We start from the raw sequence: 18,376 nt of genomic DNA, 5'->3' as shown, positions 1-18,376 counted from the left end.
AGTCCGCGTGGTCAAAACAATCTTGAAGCATAGATTCCAATTGGTCAGACAAACGTTGAACAGTACTTACCACTGGTCCTTCCTGTTTAAGTTTCTGCCTATAGGAAGGGAGGAGCAGAATGGAGGAGTGATCTGCTTTGCTTAAGGGAGGGCGGGGGAGGGCATTGTAGCCATCCCGGAAGGGGGAATAGCAATGGTCAAGAATACTTGATGAGCGAGTAGTGCAGGTGATGTGTTGATAAAACTTCAATAGCGTTTTCCTCAGATTTGCTTTATTAACGTCCCCAGCTACAATAAATGTGGCGTCAGGATATGCGGTTTCCAGTTTGCACAAAGTCCAGTGTAGTTCCATGAGATCCGTTGCGGTGTTTAATGCCATTTCTCAAGACAACTGAAGCCTTCCATTCACCTTCCCAATCGAACTGCCACGTGTCGTCTGACAAACAAACATTCTTCATCCCCACCAGCCCCTCTCCAGTAACCTATTCCAGGGTGTTGTGTAGAATCCTGCCTATAGTATACCTCTCCTATAGAGGCCCTCTCCTGTTCCCTGCTTGTCTCATGAAAGGGTTCTAATTAGGCCAGGCCCAGTGGACGAACTGCACCAGGGGGACAATGGGTCAATTTGTTTACAGATCAGACTCCCTGTGTTTAGGAATACCTCAGTGGGGGGGGGTCGAGACGCAGAGGGGCGAGTCAAGAGCAGGGAATGAATCTCGCTAATTACAACCCATCCACAGGGGAACAGTGTCCCCCTTTGTGCCACTGGCCCCCCTGAAGCCCAGGCTCATGCTCATTTCTCCAGGGCGTCCAATGCTGATTCAGCCTGAAAATATTATCTTTATTTGCTCATGTTAGATGACATGAGGGCATGCCCTGGTCAAATTAAAACACAAAAAGACAGGGAGGAGTTTTAATCTCCCCCTTCACTCTCTCCCTTTCTTCCTCTCTCTCTTTCTCACACACACACACAAACACACACACTATACAAGCACATAGCAAATTTCAGGTCTGCTGAGTGCAAACTTGAACATTGTGAAAATTCTGTGCAACTTTTGGCACACGTTTACTGTGAACATTGAGGCTGTACCCACTTTAAGTTACAGTTATAACAGTGGCCAAGTAGGCTACTGTGGCTATTTGACCATAATGTAGGCCTATAAGAGTGGCTTACCATCAAAAACAATGGGAAAATGCATCCCATAACGTTTTAACATGGAAATAGCTGTTCTATCATTCAGCCTACAGTAGCAGCCAATGTGTGGTGTTCAATATAGGGCTACATTCTATGAGACTTTTGAAAAAAAACATGCAGGGTTTGAATGTAACCTGTTTATCCACTTGTCCTTCAGACAAGGAGGTGACCGAAAATTTTGTTGTTCGATGCAAGAATCCACTTTACAAAATAAAATCATTATTATTCCCATACCATTATTACAGAGAATCAAAATTATGCTACCGTCTGCCTATTGGCTACTTAGCTTACCTTTAAGACAGAAAAAAAAGCTCTTTACCTGACTCATTTTTCAAAGATGGCTAGAAATGCATATGTTTTGTGCTCTTGTAGGAAGCAACCACTCCCCCATTGCTGACTAGAAAAACTGGGCTAATAACTCACTTACTAGCAAAGAATAAGAACAAATGTGCACACGTGGCTACATGCAGCTCTCGCTTTGATCTCAAAACAAGCGCATCTACTCGCGACCACTCATGCTGTGAACACAGTCCAGTTCACACTGCAGATCTGATTGGTTATGGCGCACCAGTCTGGTAGAGTATGGGTCCTGCATGTCAATGCAATAGAATCCTACTCCAATGCACTCTGCCTACAAGAAAATCTCTTGCATAGTTTATTTTGTTTTGGTATGTTGCATTCGGTATACTGCGCTGATTCTCACAGTAGAGGGAAACTTGATAGTGGTAACTAAAGGGGAAAACTAGAAAGTTTAGTGAAGTTCAATCTCGTGCTTCTTTGCACGGCTGATATTTCTTCTGTGCAGCAGTCCCGGGAGCTGCGCGCCCGCATGCAGTTTAGAGGGAACATTGCACACTACACACACACACACCAGTGCACCCACTTGGTGTGAACGGTGTGAAATCATGTTCCAGCAAATACTTTTCTCACTCTTTTTTTGTAATGAACACATGAATACTGATCATTACATGTTCGTAACTCTAGAAGCGAATATTGGTTCGTTTGTGTCCTATGTAGGATAGACAAAACTGCAGGAATGGTGTGCCCACATCTTTATAGGAACATGATTACTACAGAACCCTTTAATTCAGCCGACTAGGGCTACCACACAGCTGCTGTGGAAGTTCAAAGCAATCTCATTGCTCTCCATTTCCCAAAGTGAGGGATTATGACCACAGCAGGTATGTGGGATGTTTGGTAAACTGGAGCTGCTTCCGTCACACCAAACCTAGTGGCTACAGAGCCTGTAATTCCATCATACCAAACCTAGTGGCTACAGAGCCTGTAATTCCATCATACCAAACCTAGTGGCTACAGAGCCTGTAATTCCATCATACCAAACCTAGTGGCTACAAAGCCTGTAATTCCATCATACCAAACCTAGTGGCTACAGAGCCTGTAATTCCATCATACCAAACCTAGTGGCTACAGAGCCTGTCATTCCATCATACCAAACCTAGTGGCTACAGAGCCTGTAATTCCATCATACCAAACCTAGTGGCTAAAGAGCCTGTAGCTTTCTGCTTGTAATTAACTAATTCACAAACAGGTACTTGTGTTACATTCACACAGTGTAGCTTGGCCATCTTTGTCTGTAGGGAAGTGGGTCTGAGTTTTCAACCGGTCTCTCTGACCATGCAGCCACCTCAGACTAACTCATAATAGTTACCTTATCCTGTGACCACTCTCGTTTCCAGGGCACACGCACACACGCACGTACGCGCACACACACAGGACAACACCAAAACCTCAACTCGTTTTCCTTCAGCAGTCACTCTGCTACCAACCTGACAATTTCCACTCAGACTAGGCTACCCAATCTGCATTACACTGAAATGCTTCCAGTTTCCCTGTCCATATATCAGACAAACTTTAATATATTCATATATTCCCAACTTTCTCCATGATGGGCAGAAGAATGGCCTGGGACAGAAGCCACTGCTGTTCACTGACCATTTTATAGGCCACTCTGTTGTTTATTAGTTTCAGATAATCTGAGCGCACAAACCCATTCTCCCTTAGATATAACTCTGTCTCGCTCTCTGTTTCTATCTCTTTCTTCCTGTTGGGCTTGTCTGTTTATGGCTGGTTTCCTGTATCCTATTGCTGGAGCATTTGTTCCCACCTCCAAAAGGAGAGGACGGTGACATACAAATTTATGAACTGTCTGAGAGAGCATCCAATTTGGTCCAAATTACATAGTCTTTATGATACGTAATTCTGTTAGTTGAGAAAATATTTGATAAACTAGAAATACTCTTTCAGATCCAATAAAATAGCCTACATTTGAGTACATTTAGACTAAAGGCTTGTTGTCAAATGCTTAACGTTTTTGCAATGTTAAACCCAAATCAGTCAATTTGATATTAAAACTACAGTAGATCATTCAACATTTGAATCTATGTATAACGTATCTGATAACGAATCTATCTATTCCACTACTGTGCTCTGATCCACCAAATACTTATTTTTCCCTCTCCTGTTCTCCAGCCAACACGGTACAACCACAAAGCAACAGGCTTGGTTGCTTACAGTAAAAGGAAGTCATTATTGTCAGCCTGGCCCTATTTTAGCCTCGGGTGACTGGCAAGCGTTACTCTGAACATAGGCTGAACGTTCCTGTGCTGTGGTTTATAGTCGGCAGGCTGGTACAGAGGCAGACAGGACATCCCTTTCTTTTTGCTCCTGATCTTATCAAGCAGTCATTTTCATCAGCCAGCCAGACAGCCGCTCTGCATTCCTACTAGGTGACAGAGGACACCAGGCTCCAGCCCCTATCTCTTCTGTCCCCCCCGCCGCTACTCCCCCTAGTTCTCTCTCTCTCTCTCTCTCACTCACACATTTTATAACGCTCTAACTCTCTAACTCTTTCGTCCTTTTCTTTGTCTTTCTTTCTCACATACTGTACATGCGTAATGTTCATGTCAGTGTCTGGCATCACTGCAGTGCTTGGCATCATATTTCAGACAGCTGCTTTCTCCAATGACTCTCTCTCCCTCTGTTTCTCTCTCTCTCCATTTCTCTCTCTCTATACCTGCTCACCTTGGACTACTCATGTGGTTGGCAACGGAGGGAGGGATGACTTTCAAACGTCTGACGCATTAAACAATGACAGAGAGTTAGATAAACATACAGCGGGACAAAGGTGACTTCACTGGCCAAGTTGATCCAGTGTCAAGCCACTACTTTAGTAAAGCTTACTCACTGACTGACTGCACCAATCCCACCCCTCCACTACACCAGTAGAACACACAGCACCAATCCCACCCCTCCACTACACCAGTAGAACACACAGCACCAATCCCACCCCTCCACTACACCAGTAGAACACACAGCACCAATCCCACCCCTCCACTACACCAGTAGAACACACAGCACCAATCCCACCCCTCCACTACACCAGTAGAACACACAGCACCTATCCCACCCCTCCACTACACCAGTAGAACACACAGCACCTATCCCACCCATCCACTACACCAGTAGAACACACAGCACCTATCCCACCCCTCCACTACACCAGTAGAACACACAGCACCTATCCCACCCATCCACTACACCAGTAGAACACACAGCACCTATCCCACCCTCCACTACACCAGTAGAACACACAGCACCTATCCCACCCCTCCACTACACCAGTAGAACACACAGCACCTATCCCACCCCTCCACTACACCAGTAGAACACACAGCACCTATCCCACCCATCCACTACACCAGTAGAACACACAGCACCAATCCCACCCCTCCACTACACCAGTAGAACACACAGCACCTATCCCACCCATCCACTACACCAGTAGAACACACAGCACCTATCCCACCCCTCAACTACACCAGTAGAACACACAGCACCTATCCCACCCATCCACTACACCATTGGTCGCGTTCCAGGCCAACTACATTGTAGTTGTTCCTTTGCATCAACTAACACGTGTACCTCGCCGTCGACTGCACAGTTGGGCATCAGATTGGTATGTCATATGATGTGGTTAGCTGACCAATGGTGTAGTGGATGGGTGGGATAGGTGCTGTGTGTTCCACTACCTTGTGGTCCTCTGTAGCTCAGCTGGTAGAGCACGGCGCTTATAACGCCAAGGTAGTGGGTTCGATCCCCGGGACCACCCATACACAAAAAAAAAAATGTATGCACGCATGACTGTAAGTCGCTTTGGATAAAAGCGTCTGCTAAATGGCATATTATATGGTAAACCCCTATCCAGGCGTTGTTAGATCTGGCAGGCGTCTGCAATGTAGTCAGCCTGGAATGAAGCCACTGACTGCAACTATTCCACCTATCCACTACACCAACCCAGCTTAAAACACATAAATGTGTAGTGTCTGATAATACATCCCTCTGGTAGTTGATGTTGCTGAAAATAACAATGTGTTCATGTTTGAGAAGGACTCTTTGATATTCCCCCAGGGGACTGAGGTTTGTGCATGTTTCTATACGTGACTTAAAAGCCCAGACTTCTTTTCACTGGCTCTTATACAGAGTATTATCCATGACATAGCCTACAAAGGAGACAATATAACAACGGCCAGATATACCAAGTCTGTAACAAAGCACAAACACCCAACAGAAGACTTACTGGTAGAGATACTAAATATAGATGAGCGAGAGAGAGAGAGAGAGAGAGAGAGAGAGAGAGAGAGATGCTAAAACAGAATAAAAACGTTTATTTCTTAAGGATAATGTGTCAGAAAAGTATAGTACCGCCTATGTTAAATCTCTGCATGTTTAAGTAAAAAGTATTTGCTCAAACCCCTGTAAGTCTAAGCCGTTGGGGGGAGGGGGGGGTTCTAAGCTGACACATGGAATTGTTTTAAGATGGTCATACTATGGATCATTTAGCTATTTGATTTTGAATTTTAGGACCCCTTTTAGGTAGCCCCCCAAAAAATATATTAAAAGTGTTGTACATTATTTCATTTGGCCTTTACTACTATAGCCCAGAGAAACGCATTGAATAACACATTCATAAAATGGCAAATACATTAAAAAAGTACATAATATGAAACAAGGTTTTGAAGTGTCTGTCCTATATCTAGGAGATATAAGAAAGCTCAGGAAATATTTTGGACACATATTTAACCCCTTATTTGGGGTAGGCATAAAACTATCTTCATACTTCCAGTCATTTTTTTAAACCGGTACCGGTTACCTTCAGACGAGTCCCGTGACACTTGTGGGGGTCGTAGAGCAAAACGGAGAACACCATCGTGTTTGTGAGAATCTCCCCTTTCCATAGAGTGGTCATTCTAGTTTAGGTTAAATTGTTCGGACGCTACAGACATTTCGTTAGAAGATCGGGATGTCTCATGGTCTGACAAATACCACTCTAGCTCTGTCACCTTTCACCGAAGATGCGGAAGTGCGACATAGGCAGATATGGTGGATTGAGACACATCCAAAGCAAAAACACAGGTATCTCTAGCTTAAACTGACAGATTTTGATGGGGATTATTTTATTATGTTACTTAGATTGTGGTGCGTCAATCGACTCTAGGTGGGGTTTCCACTAGATAACACAGCCACAAAGTCTGATTCCACATCCAGAAAGTCAAAATTGGCAAAAAATAAATAGCTTTTTGGTCTTAATTTACGGTTAGAGTTAGACATAAGGTTAGAATTGTGGTTAAGGTTAGGGTAAAGGTTAGGGTTAGGTTTCAAATCAGATTTTAAAATACATTTTAGAAATGGCGGGGTTTAACCATAATTATGACTTTGTGACTGTGTTAACTAGTGATGACCGATTTCATGGAGAAGACATGAGAAGTCATTTCTCAATGTGAATTTCATACATTTTCTGAAAAGGACATGCAATGGTCTATTCATGAGAAGATGTACAAAGAGAATGTTTACTTGAATAATAACTAAGCTTGAATATATTTAATTAAGTTGGTTATGCAGCTACATTTGCATGCAGTAAAATAAAATACATGTATGGATGAAGGCACGCCTGGTCATGACAAGATACACAACTCGGTGAGCATTTTAGACATCTTCTGAGCATTTTAGACATCTTCTGAGCATTTCAGACATCTTCTGAGCATTTCAGACATACAAACAAACACCCATTGTTGTGTGGAGCATCTTTTTTTAGATTCAAAAAATTCCATAGCTGTCATCTACACAACTCAGATCTCTCAGCACCAAAGAAAGGAACTTGAAAGCCAAAAGAGTGTTGAAAGTAAGCGCCCTGGTTTGCATTAGGGCTAGTATCCTATAATGTTGGTAATATTTCAAAGGTTTTTGGGGGTTGAAAGTGAAAGTATGAAATGGTTTAATTCAAAGGAAAGGCTCACTTCCACCAGGCCTCTTCAGGGGATCTTAGGATGAATAGCCTTTTTGTTGAACACTCACAGATCTTTCCCTCACAAACAGGTACTTGTTGTGGTCGCTTAAGTTTATTTTCACATTGCGTTTTAATACTTAGTCATAAGTATTAAAGAGAGAGACCGTAACGAAAGGCTTTCATTCAATAACCGTAATAATTTTTCCATCTTTATAAATTGAAGGGTATCTTGGCCAGGTCGCAGTTGTAAATGAGAACTTGTTCTCAACTGGCTTACCTGGTTAAATAAGGGTGAAACAAAAGAAAAAACAAAGACAAGGCACCATGACTTTTGTATAATTTATTTTATCATAGGTTTTAGCAATAAACACCAGCATATATTAACACTTGATAAAGCTATGATACAGATTGCAAATGACATCTGCCATTCAATCATAATTCGTTCACATTAATTGAGTACTAAATTTGATTGCGAAAAACACAAATGTGCACATACAAAAGAGCACAATACTGTATAGAGACATTCGATATTTGGTTTGGATTAACCTGCCTCCTCATTTTATGTTTTCTACCAGGATATTCAGGAAAGGAAAGGAAATGAGGTAGTGGGGCAGGCAGGGGAGGAGGAGCAGGTGACTCTGGAGGCACCACAGTAACCAAACCCCTGGTGCCATCTGGTTGCTAATCACCTCCCACACACAAAGGGCTCTTTTTTCAGCCCTCAACTCAGCATGCTGTTTATTTACTCCTGCCAGCCGCTCAGGTATACGGGAACGCAACAGAGAGAGAGAGAGAGAGAGAGATATTTTGAGGAATCTCTCCACACAAGAATATGACATCTTAGTGTACTCCAGGTCCACGACACAGACCAATTTCTATCAAAAACAGGATTAGCCTAGATATTTGACCGTTGCCTGCAATGCACCAACATGCTGGCTATCTCCCTTCCCTTTAATATAGAAATCTTTGTATTAATGAAATACAGAGGGAACAGCAACTTCTCTAAATCTGTCTGTGCTGAGAATATATAAAATTATAACGCAAAAAGTCTATCCTTAAGAAATAAATGTTTTCATTCTGTTTTAGTCTCTCTCTCTCTCAACATCAATAAACATTAGTTCACAGCGGTAGCTTACGCTACTCAATCATCAAACCTTAACCTTATGAACCAGAACTCAAACTGTCACTGAATAGATACTTGAAGTGCTCATGCTTGTTGTCGTCATTACATTTCAGCTCTCAATAAATGTATCATAATATATTTGATATACACTGTTTCATATGGACTTCGACAGTTATCTCCTTACTCATAAGCCCTGAAGTATAACACAGGCTACTTAGAATAGTATAGTATATACACTGAGTGTACAAAACATTAAGAACACCTGGTCCTTCCATGACATAGACTAACCAAGTGGATAAAGGTGAAAGCTGTGATCCCTTATTGATGTCACTTGTTAAATCCACTTCAAATCAGTGCAAATGAAGGGGAGGAGACAGTTTAAAGAAGGATTTTTAAGCCTTGGACATGGATTGTGTGTGCGCCATTCAGAGGGTGAATGGGCGAGACAAATATTTAAATGCCTTTGAACGGGGTATGGTAGTATTAGGAAGGTGTTCTGAATGTTATGTACACTCAGTGTAGGTTGGTGGTCCTCTCCTTAGGGGGCATTTAAGGATAAGTGCATATTTCTATGGAGCATTCTTAATGTTTATTCCTAAGGATTCAGTTGAGTTTCATGGAGTGGCACCATGCCAGAATGATTGCAGTAATGTCAAGAATACAGGGGAAATCAGGCCAAAGCTTGTGAAACAGGAACACATCCTCTTACTTTGATTCAACCAGTCACATTATACATGTTATAATATATCTCATAAAGTCAGAGGAAAACAGAGGAAATAGAGTACACTGATATCACCCATTGGAAGGAGTGGAATTTGAGAGAAAAAAAGTCACTTTGGGAAACCACCTATAAAAAAAAATCCTAGAACTCTAACTGCCAAATTATTTTACTCCTGGAACCCGATTCCCCTGGTTTCCCCCAATCCCTAAATCACAATAATCTTACCCCAGTAATCAAATTAGGCCAATTGTATGATAACTGAAGATGCCAGTTGTTTCACATTTACATTTACATTTTTGTCATTTAGCAGACGCTCTTATCCAGAGCGACTTACAAATTGTTTCAGTTTCAATTCAGTGATGTAGCAGACATGATTGTCTACAAATGAAAGATACAGTAATATGTCACAACAAGACAATGCACTCCTAAAATTAGCATCATCACAGATTGGTGTAGGTCTGTGGTATTAATTTTGTCCTGCATCTCTCTCGCTCTCTTTGTCTCTCTCTCGCTCTCTCTCTGTCTCACTCTCCCTCTCTGATGCAACAGAGAAAAGGTCCACACCCTCCTCCTTCAAGCAATACAAATGACATCAGGCTCTTGTAGAGGAAAGGTAAACACAAGCAGCCACAGGCAGGCCCGCACAACAGGACAGAGGCTTGGAGGGGATATCAGATATATCTTCATAGTCATTTAGTTGATCACAGTTAAATAAAACACCTTAATTAAAATATCAAGTTCCATTCGAAATTATGTCAAGACATTTGTATTAGATTAATTAATTGTTATAATGTAAGGCTACAGAGACTGAAATACTGTTAATTATGGTGACCTCACTTCATCAGAACAACTATTAAAACACGATTGCATTTCTCTTGTGTGGCAAAACTATTATGGCTACAGCATAACTGATAAAATATGTCAGGTGTTGCATTAATAGATACAAATAGCTTTGGCTTTGATATTGTATTGTGTTTCCTTTGAACTCAACATTTATGCTATAGAAAATCGAATTCTCTTCAACATAATAACAAAATATATGTTGCAATAACATTGTAACATCTAGTTAACAGTAAGGCCATAAAAACAATTTAAACCCAAAAAAATATTAGCACTGTTACATAAGTGGTAGGCTACATTGTTGATGTTTTATATTACAACGTTTCACAATGTCCTATCCCCGACGTTAATTGTAACGTTTCAGTTGCAGATTGATTGTTGTTGGCTACAACATTACAGTATTATAAATGTAACTGTTACTTTGTTATTCATAATTTGGGGAAAGTAGGCATCGTCACAATGGTGGGTTCTTTTAAGGGGTGGGGCATCTTTGCCTTAAAAAAAAAAAGAAAACTTTGCCAAACTTACGCGGCTGCGTAGACAATGGATCCTTGATTTGACACTTGATATCACTGTTCATTGTTCACCATCCCGAAAAGGAGATGAAATCAATTAAGGCTACATTGAATAACACATTCCCTGTCTCCCTCTTCTGCACCCCACCCCCACCTATTCGGATTCACATTTACGCACAGACGTACACTGACCCAATACGCTACAGTTACCCATAAAAGTTTGTTTCCATTACTGACTTTTTCTAATGACTGAAGTATATGGTTCGTGTATTGCTCTCTAAGGTTGAATTCCCAAATGGGGAATAAAAACTAAATATGTAGGCTGCATAGATGCCCGGACCATCGAATAGCAGTTTTTACACATACCACAGTGGGGGTGCAGAATAGTGAGCAGCAATTTTCTCCACGAAGAACGAAGTTGGTTTTGTACGATTCGCTTTTCAAGGACACTGCAGCTTGCTGTCACGCACTACACATATTTCTGTCGCCACTGACACGGGCGTGTTGCCCCACTGGTCGACCGAAAGCGCACGAAAAACAGAATATTCCGAAAGGGTTTACCTTTTTGCCGTTTCTGCTGTTATAGCCGTTGTATGGATTGATTCCTGCCCTTGGCGGTACGGAGAGCAGCATTTTTCTCGGCGCTATGTATGGAGCGGCGAGTACAGCCCAGGCTGCCAAGTGACGTCAGCAGCTCGGGAAGTTAAGCTTGGAATCAGGGGAAGCGATCGGAGTCCCGCTGCCGCCAGTGCTGCTTCCCGCGGCCAAGCGTTGCGCTTTCACGCGTCTGGGTCCTAGCGCGCCAAATCCAACCGCGCCGATGGAACGGTTTCTGATAACCAAACATAAAGACTGTATTGGCTATAGGTTGTCAAAGTTCTGCTATGTAAAATGTCATCTAAACCTGGAATGAATCAACAATGGCCCAGGATGCAAAGTAATTGATCCTTCTCTGAAATTGTGCACCACAGAAATATGGATACTTACATTTACGTCATTTAGCAGACGCTCTTATCCAGAGCGACTTACAGTTAGTGAGTGCATACATTATTTTAATTTTTTTATACTGGCCCCCCGTGGGAATCGAACCCACAACCCTGGCGTTGCAAACGCCATGCTCTACCAACTGAGCTACATCCCGTACTTGTGAGATAGGGTCCAAATTATGTCCTTGTTTAGTAAGGCCTAAAACTCTGGCAGAAATCCACTTAAAATATCGATGAGTTGCAATTAGAATAATTAGTTTTAAAAGTCTCACTAAATCTCACTTTGATCTGTAGTCTATTATGGAATTGATATTCAAAGAAGCTATCATTAGAAAACCAAATATTCATTTCACCTTGTTTTTCATTAATCTGAAAAGTAATTATTCCTTCAAGAGTTTTCATAACAATCCTCCAGCATGTTGCATCCCTATCCCCCTCTACTGGAGAATGTATCATGCTGCAATGGAGTAGCACAATGCTTTGTGGACATCATCCGATTCCTCATTTTCCTTCATGGAAATGTTGTTTCTCTTCATGAAGTTTTGCACAAATGTGTTAGGTGAGAGACACTTATGAGAGATCATCCTCAAACTATTCCAGAATGAAGTGGTGGATGTGTGGTGGATGTCTGTCTGTGTGTACAATATTGTATACTAGTTGAATAATTTACAATCTGTGAGATTGCTTGTGTGCTACAACTGTATGTGCATCAGCTTGCATGTGTTTGTTTGAGTGCATACATAGCTTATAGTGTGTGTGTGTGAGAGAGTGTGTCACTGTTAATGTGTCTCAGAGATATAGGCTAAGTCATGTCTGTCTGCCCGATGGCTGTTGGGATGGAGCATTCCATTGACTGGCTGCAGACGGGGGGACACACAACACAAGTGACATTGTTGCACTCAGCAGAACCCCGCTCTGAAGATGCAAACATTGTTTGGATATCAACAGGCCCGTCGCTAAGCAACCCAAGCCCCTTCCATCCTGAGTGTTCTGACTCTTAAATCCCCACTGATTACCTCTATGGTGCCCAAGTATTGCATGTGTGTGTTTTTATAGTAAACTCAGCAAAAAAAAGAAACGTCCTCTCACTGTCAACTGCGTTTATTTTCAGAAAACTTAACATGTGTAAATATTTGTATGAACATAACAAGATTCAACAACTGAGACATAAACTGAACAAGTTCCACAGACATGTGACTAACAGAAATTGAATAACGTGTCCCTGAACAAAGTAACAGTCAGTATCTGGTGTGGCCACCAGCTGATCAATTCTCCACCTCCTTGGATGGGGAGAACCCCCTATCCCCCATACATCTACACACCCAGCTCAAAACAACACTTTTGTGGGAATAAACAGTGCACCAACATCAAAGTGGGGTTGAAGTGGGAGGAAGGGGAGGGAGGGTGTGAGTCCCATTGATGTGAATGGCAGTAGTATAGGGTTCAGGGGTTCATGCGTGTCTGTGTGTGAGGAAATGAGTTAGGGGGTTGAGTCATTGAGACGGTCATTGTAGGGTTCAAGGTCAGAATGTGCACAGAGCAGGAGGAGAAAGAGCAGAGAAGCAGTCAGAACACAGGTTGGAGAGAGTGCACATTTTAATTGAACAACAATGGAATCTAGATAAACAGACACACACACACGTTGGTTTTACTATGCAAGTGATGATCAAAAAACGTATTCTCATTTAAAATTATATTTTCCCTAAACTCTAACCTTAAACCTAACCCCAAGTCCTAACCCTAACACTAAATTTAAGCCCTAAGCCTAAAATAGCATTTTTCCCTTTGGGGACCGGCGAAATGTCCCCACTTGTAAAATGTTCCTTGTTTTACTATCCTTGTGAGGACTTTTGGAACCCAGAAGCATAGTAAAGTTAGACCACACACATACAGACACCCAGATGCACAGAGAGAATTCTATAGACTGAGACAACATGTGTATTGGTGACTCCATCCACCAGATCAAAGTGATCGTCTCCAGAAGAGACCACACACAGACAGCATCAGTCAGTCAGTGCTGTTCCTGAGAGGTGGAATGTGTTTCATAGTGTGTGAAAGGGGGGGGTTTGGGGCTTTGTAGAGGTTTAAAGGGGAGGTGGGCAGTTGGTGCACAAGCCCCCATCTGTCGTCAACAGAAGAAAAACAACATTTCCGTTGTGTGTGTGTGCGTGCATATGGACATATGTTATTATATGCATGTTTGCGTGTGTGCGTGTGTATGTACAGAATGTGTGTGGGAGTTGAGTTTGTGTGTAGTGTCTCAATAACAGAACAGCATATCCTTGCTCGTTTAGGCTAATGCACCAAAGAGATGTTTTAGAGCAACATAAAGGACTGGTTGTTCTCAGAATACATGATCGTGATTTATATGATGAATCAAAACAGAGATGACATATCTGCACCATAGTCTTCCACAAGTAGTGTTTTACAGCTTTAAAATGCTTTGTGCACAGTGACTGTTCCTGTAGCTGTTCAGTTATATAGGGTTCATATTCATGGATTAATAATGTACCATTCATGTGTTATAAATGCTAATGCAAATGAAAGAAGGGAACGTGTAAGCAAAGAGTGAGGGTGTTGTATCAAAAAGTTGCAGTCTGCACCATAGTAACCTTCTCTTCTCTGGATTCCCCCTTCCACAGGCTGAATTAAAAATACACCCTATCTTTAGAGGTAGCAGTTGTATAAAGTCTGTTCTGACACTGTGAACTACAGCCAACCACCTCTCTTCCTTTATGCTCAGTGGGAATGTTGTTTTCATCTGAGCAGGTGTATTTGTTTTTGAAAACGGCCAGACACAATAACATTCACATACTATATTTCAGTACCATTTTACATGAACATATCATTTAGAAAGGTTTTATAAAAGGGTTCATAAGTAGTTAATAGACTGTTAATCACTTGTTTATATAGTTACTATTAGATTGTAGATATACATGGAAAAGTGTAAACATCCATATCACATTTTTCTTGACACTGAAGAGGACATTTACTTACACCTACATTCAGTGGCAACCCGTCATTTTTGCTAAAATAAAATAACAATAAAAAATATGTTTTGGGCTTGCTTGTTTTGTATGTTATTTTGGCATTAATACGTGTCACATATCAGTTTGCAAACAATGTAAAAAATAAAAAATAAAAATAATTTATTTAATAAAGCCGCATACAAACATGGTCTCTTTTTTGCTTTATTTAGTAAGGCAGCTCCAAAATGCAGGCGTTTCAGCCTAGCTCAGTGCTTTCTGTGGTGTTGAGGCAGCCAGCGGAAAATACGGAGTGTAGGTGTTGGTAATCTTCTCTAAAAAAATAAATACAAAAAATACAAAAAAATAAATAAAAAAGAAACACCAAAAAATAGACACTAAAAAAAGACAAAAATAAAAATATACAAAAAAGAAATAAAAAAAATATTTGTAAAGTGGTTATCCCACTGGCTATCAGGTGAATGCACCAATTTGTAAGTCGCTCTGGATAAGAGCGTCTGCTAAATGAAGTAAATGTAAATGTAAATGTAGTTGCGCCGTGATTGGCTCAGTGTTCTGTCACTCATGGGGACACTACGTCACCACCAAGTCTAAGGGTAGAGCTCGAAAATTCAAGCCCCTTGTGTGCTGCCATAGAGTTACATTAGAAGTGCCCATCCAAGAAGGCTCAAGGTCATTGGCCACAGATAAAATGATGTCAAATCACATTATATCTACAGTAGCTTTGATTGGACTGATCATGTCAACATCATACTTTCAAAATCTTAGCTAGCAGTCATCATCATGAATCAAGTCAGCAATCTACTGGCAAATCCTTTTTAATCCTTGTCATAAGAAGATAAATAATGAAGAGACATTTTTCTTTACTAGAATCCAGAATCACCAGAGATGAGTATTTACTCTACTCTCCAGATGGAAGTCATTTGTGGAACAGTTTTCTGAGACTGAAGAGAGGGAGAAAGAGAGAGGGAGAAAGCGAGGGAAAGGGAGAGGGGGGCATGGGGACAAGGGCTGGGGGAAGGGAGGATAGGGGAGGGCAGGAGGGATGGATATGGAGTAAAGCGGATGGGGGAAGGGCTGTTTGTGAATGCCTGGCATTCCTTAGGTGTTATCAGCATAGCCAGCTCTCGATCTGTCCCTGAACATTTACATTTACGTCATTTAGCAGACGCTCTTATCCAGAGCGACTTACAAATAGGTGCATTCACCCTATAGCCAGTGGGATAACCACTTTACAATATCAATTTTTTATTTTAAATTTTTTTTTAGGGGGGGTAGAAGGATTATTTTATCCTATCCCAGGTATTCCTTAAAGAGGTGGGGTTTCAAATGTCTCCGGAAGGTGGTGAGTGACTCCGCTGTCCTGGCGTCGTGAGGGAGCTTGTTCCACCATTGGGGTGCCAGAGCAGCGAACAGTTTTGACTGGGCTGAGCGGGAACTATGCTTCCGCAGAGGAAGGGGAGCCAGCAGGCCAGAGGTGGATGAACGCAATGCCCTCGTTTGGGTGTAGGGACTGATCAGAGCCTGAAGGTACAGAGGTGCCGATCCCCTCACAGCTCCATAGGCAAGCACCATGGTCTTGTAACAGATGCGAGCTTCAACTGGAAGCCAGTGGAGTGTGCGGAGGAGCGGGGTGACGTGAGAGAACTTGGGAAGGTTGAACACCAGACGGGCTGCGGCATTCTGGATGAGTTGTAGGGGTTTAATGGCACAGGCAGGGAGCCCAGCCAACAGCGAGTTGCAGTAATCCAGACGGGAGATGACAAGTGCCTGGATTAGGACCTGTGCCGCTTCCTGTGTAAGGCAGGGTCGTACTCTCCGAATGTTGTAGAGCATGAACCTGCAGGATCGGGTCACCGCCTTGATGTTAGCGGAGAACGACAGGGTGTTGTCCAGGGTCACGCCAAGGCTCTTCGCACTCTGGGAGGAGGACACAACGGAGTTGTCAACCGTGATGGCGAGATCATGGAACGGGCAGTCCTTCCCCGGGAGGAAGAGCAGCTCCGTCTTGCCAAGGTTCAGCTTGAGGTGGTGATCCGTCATCCATACTGATATGTCTGCCAGACATGCAGAGATGCGATTCGCCACCTGGTTATCAGAAGGGGGAAAGGAGAAGATTAGTTGTGTATCGTCAGCGTAGCAATGATAGGAGAGGCCATGTGAGGATATGACAGAGCCAAGTGACTTGGTGTATAGGGAGAATAGGAGAGGGCCTAGAACTGAGCCCTGGGGGACACCAGTGGTGAGAGCACGTGGTGCGGGAGACAGCTTCTCGCCACGCCACTTGGTAGGAGCGACCGGTCAGGTAGGACGCGATCCAGGAGTGAGCCGCGCCGGAGATGCCCAGCTCGGAGAGGGTGGAGAGGAGGATCTGATGGTTCACAGTATCAAAGGCAGCAGACAGGTCTAGAAGGACAAGAGCAGAGGAGAGAGAGTTAGCTTTAGCAGTGCGGAGAGCCTCCGTGACACAGAGAAGAGCAGTCTCAGTTGAATGACCAGTCCTGAAACCTGACTGGTTTGGATCAAGAAGGTAATTCTGAGAGAGATAGCAAGAGAGTTGGCTAAAGACGGCACGCTCAATAGTTTTGGAAAGAAAAGAAAGAAGGGATACTGGTCTGTAGTTGTTGACATCAGTGGGATCGAAGAGAGGAAAACAAACAGAAACTCTGCTACATGCTAATGCTATCGCTAACTCTACTTTGGCAGAGCGAGAGAGTTTGTTGGTTAAAAGCCACAGATATTTTACATAAAATGGTTACTTTTTGTTGTTTGGTAGGTTTAGGAGGGTGAAAACCCCAGCTATGAGTCAAACACCAGAGACACACTTTAGTAAATAATTGTAATGCTCTAGCTAGCAGCTGGCTCCATCCATCGCATGCTAACTCACAACAATACTTTTAAATTGGAACTCTGAATTAAGTTGATTACAACAAACAATAGGCACAGATGTGATAAGACTGTCACTTTGCCTTATTAAAAATGTGAATGTTGACCAGATTGAAAGTGAAAACCTATGACGTTCGATAACGTAACTGTCGTCACATCTTCCTTAATAGTGGCAAAAATATTTTGCTTGGATACTATCACGATTATCTAGATGAAAACAAATGCAGATTATGTTTATAGAAAAACAGATTATGTTATGCTGTTCTTGGTAAACCCTCGAATTGAGGGAATACATGATTCAATGAAACTTGATTCTGAAACGTACATTTCCCTAGGGACTCTGCCGCTCCAAGATCATCTCTACTCAGTCTTCCTGTCAATTAATCCATCTCAGGTTTTTGACGGTACAGTTGAAGTCGGAAGTTTACATACACCTTAGCCAAATACATTTAAACTCAGTTTCACAATTCCTGACATTTAATCCTAGTAAAACTTCCCTGTCTTAGGTCAGTTAGGATCACCACTATATTTTAAGAATGTGAAATGTCAGAATAATAGTAGAGAGAATGATTTATTTCAGCTTTTATTTCTTTCATCACATTCCCAGTGGGTCAGAAGTTTACATACACTCAATTAGTATTTGGTAGAATTGCCTTTAAATTGTTTAACTTGAGTCAAACATTTCGGGTAGCCTTCCACAAGCTTCCCACAATAAGTTGGGTGAATTTTGGCCCATTCCTCCTGACAGAGCTGGTGTAACTGAGTCAGGTTTGTAGACTTCCTTGCTCGCACATGCTTTTTCAGTTCTGCCCACAAATG

General features: G+C 42.2%; 1 protein-coding gene across 4 annotated transcripts in view; it reads right to left on the bottom strand.

Annotated features, from left to right (window-relative positions):
* The window catches only part of LOC121575191 (RNA-binding motif, single-stranded-interacting protein 2), a 55,126-nt gene extending 43,662 nt beyond the window's left edge, over positions 1-11,464 (bottom strand). Inside the window, exon 1 of one of the 4 annotated variants that reach the window (XM_041888141.2) lies at positions 11,260-11,464. In XM_041888141.2, the coding sequence (XP_041744075.1) occupies positions 11,260-11,331 (72 nt within the window). In that variant the 5' untranslated portion in view covers positions 11,332-11,464. The other 3 variants (XM_041888140.2, XM_041888139.2, XM_041888142.2) reach the window with 3 other exon arrangements.
* Positions 11,465-18,376: the final 6,912 nt, after the last annotated feature.

Source organism: Coregonus clupeaformis, chromosome 10 (assembly GCF_020615455.1).
Source record: "Coregonus clupeaformis isolate EN_2021a chromosome 10, ASM2061545v1, whole genome shotgun sequence".
Lineage (NCBI taxonomy): Eukaryota > Metazoa > Chordata > Actinopteri > Salmoniformes > Salmonidae > Coregonus > Coregonus clupeaformis.
Note: the sequence above shows the minus strand (reverse complement) of the source record. Positions and strands in the feature narration are given on the sequence as shown.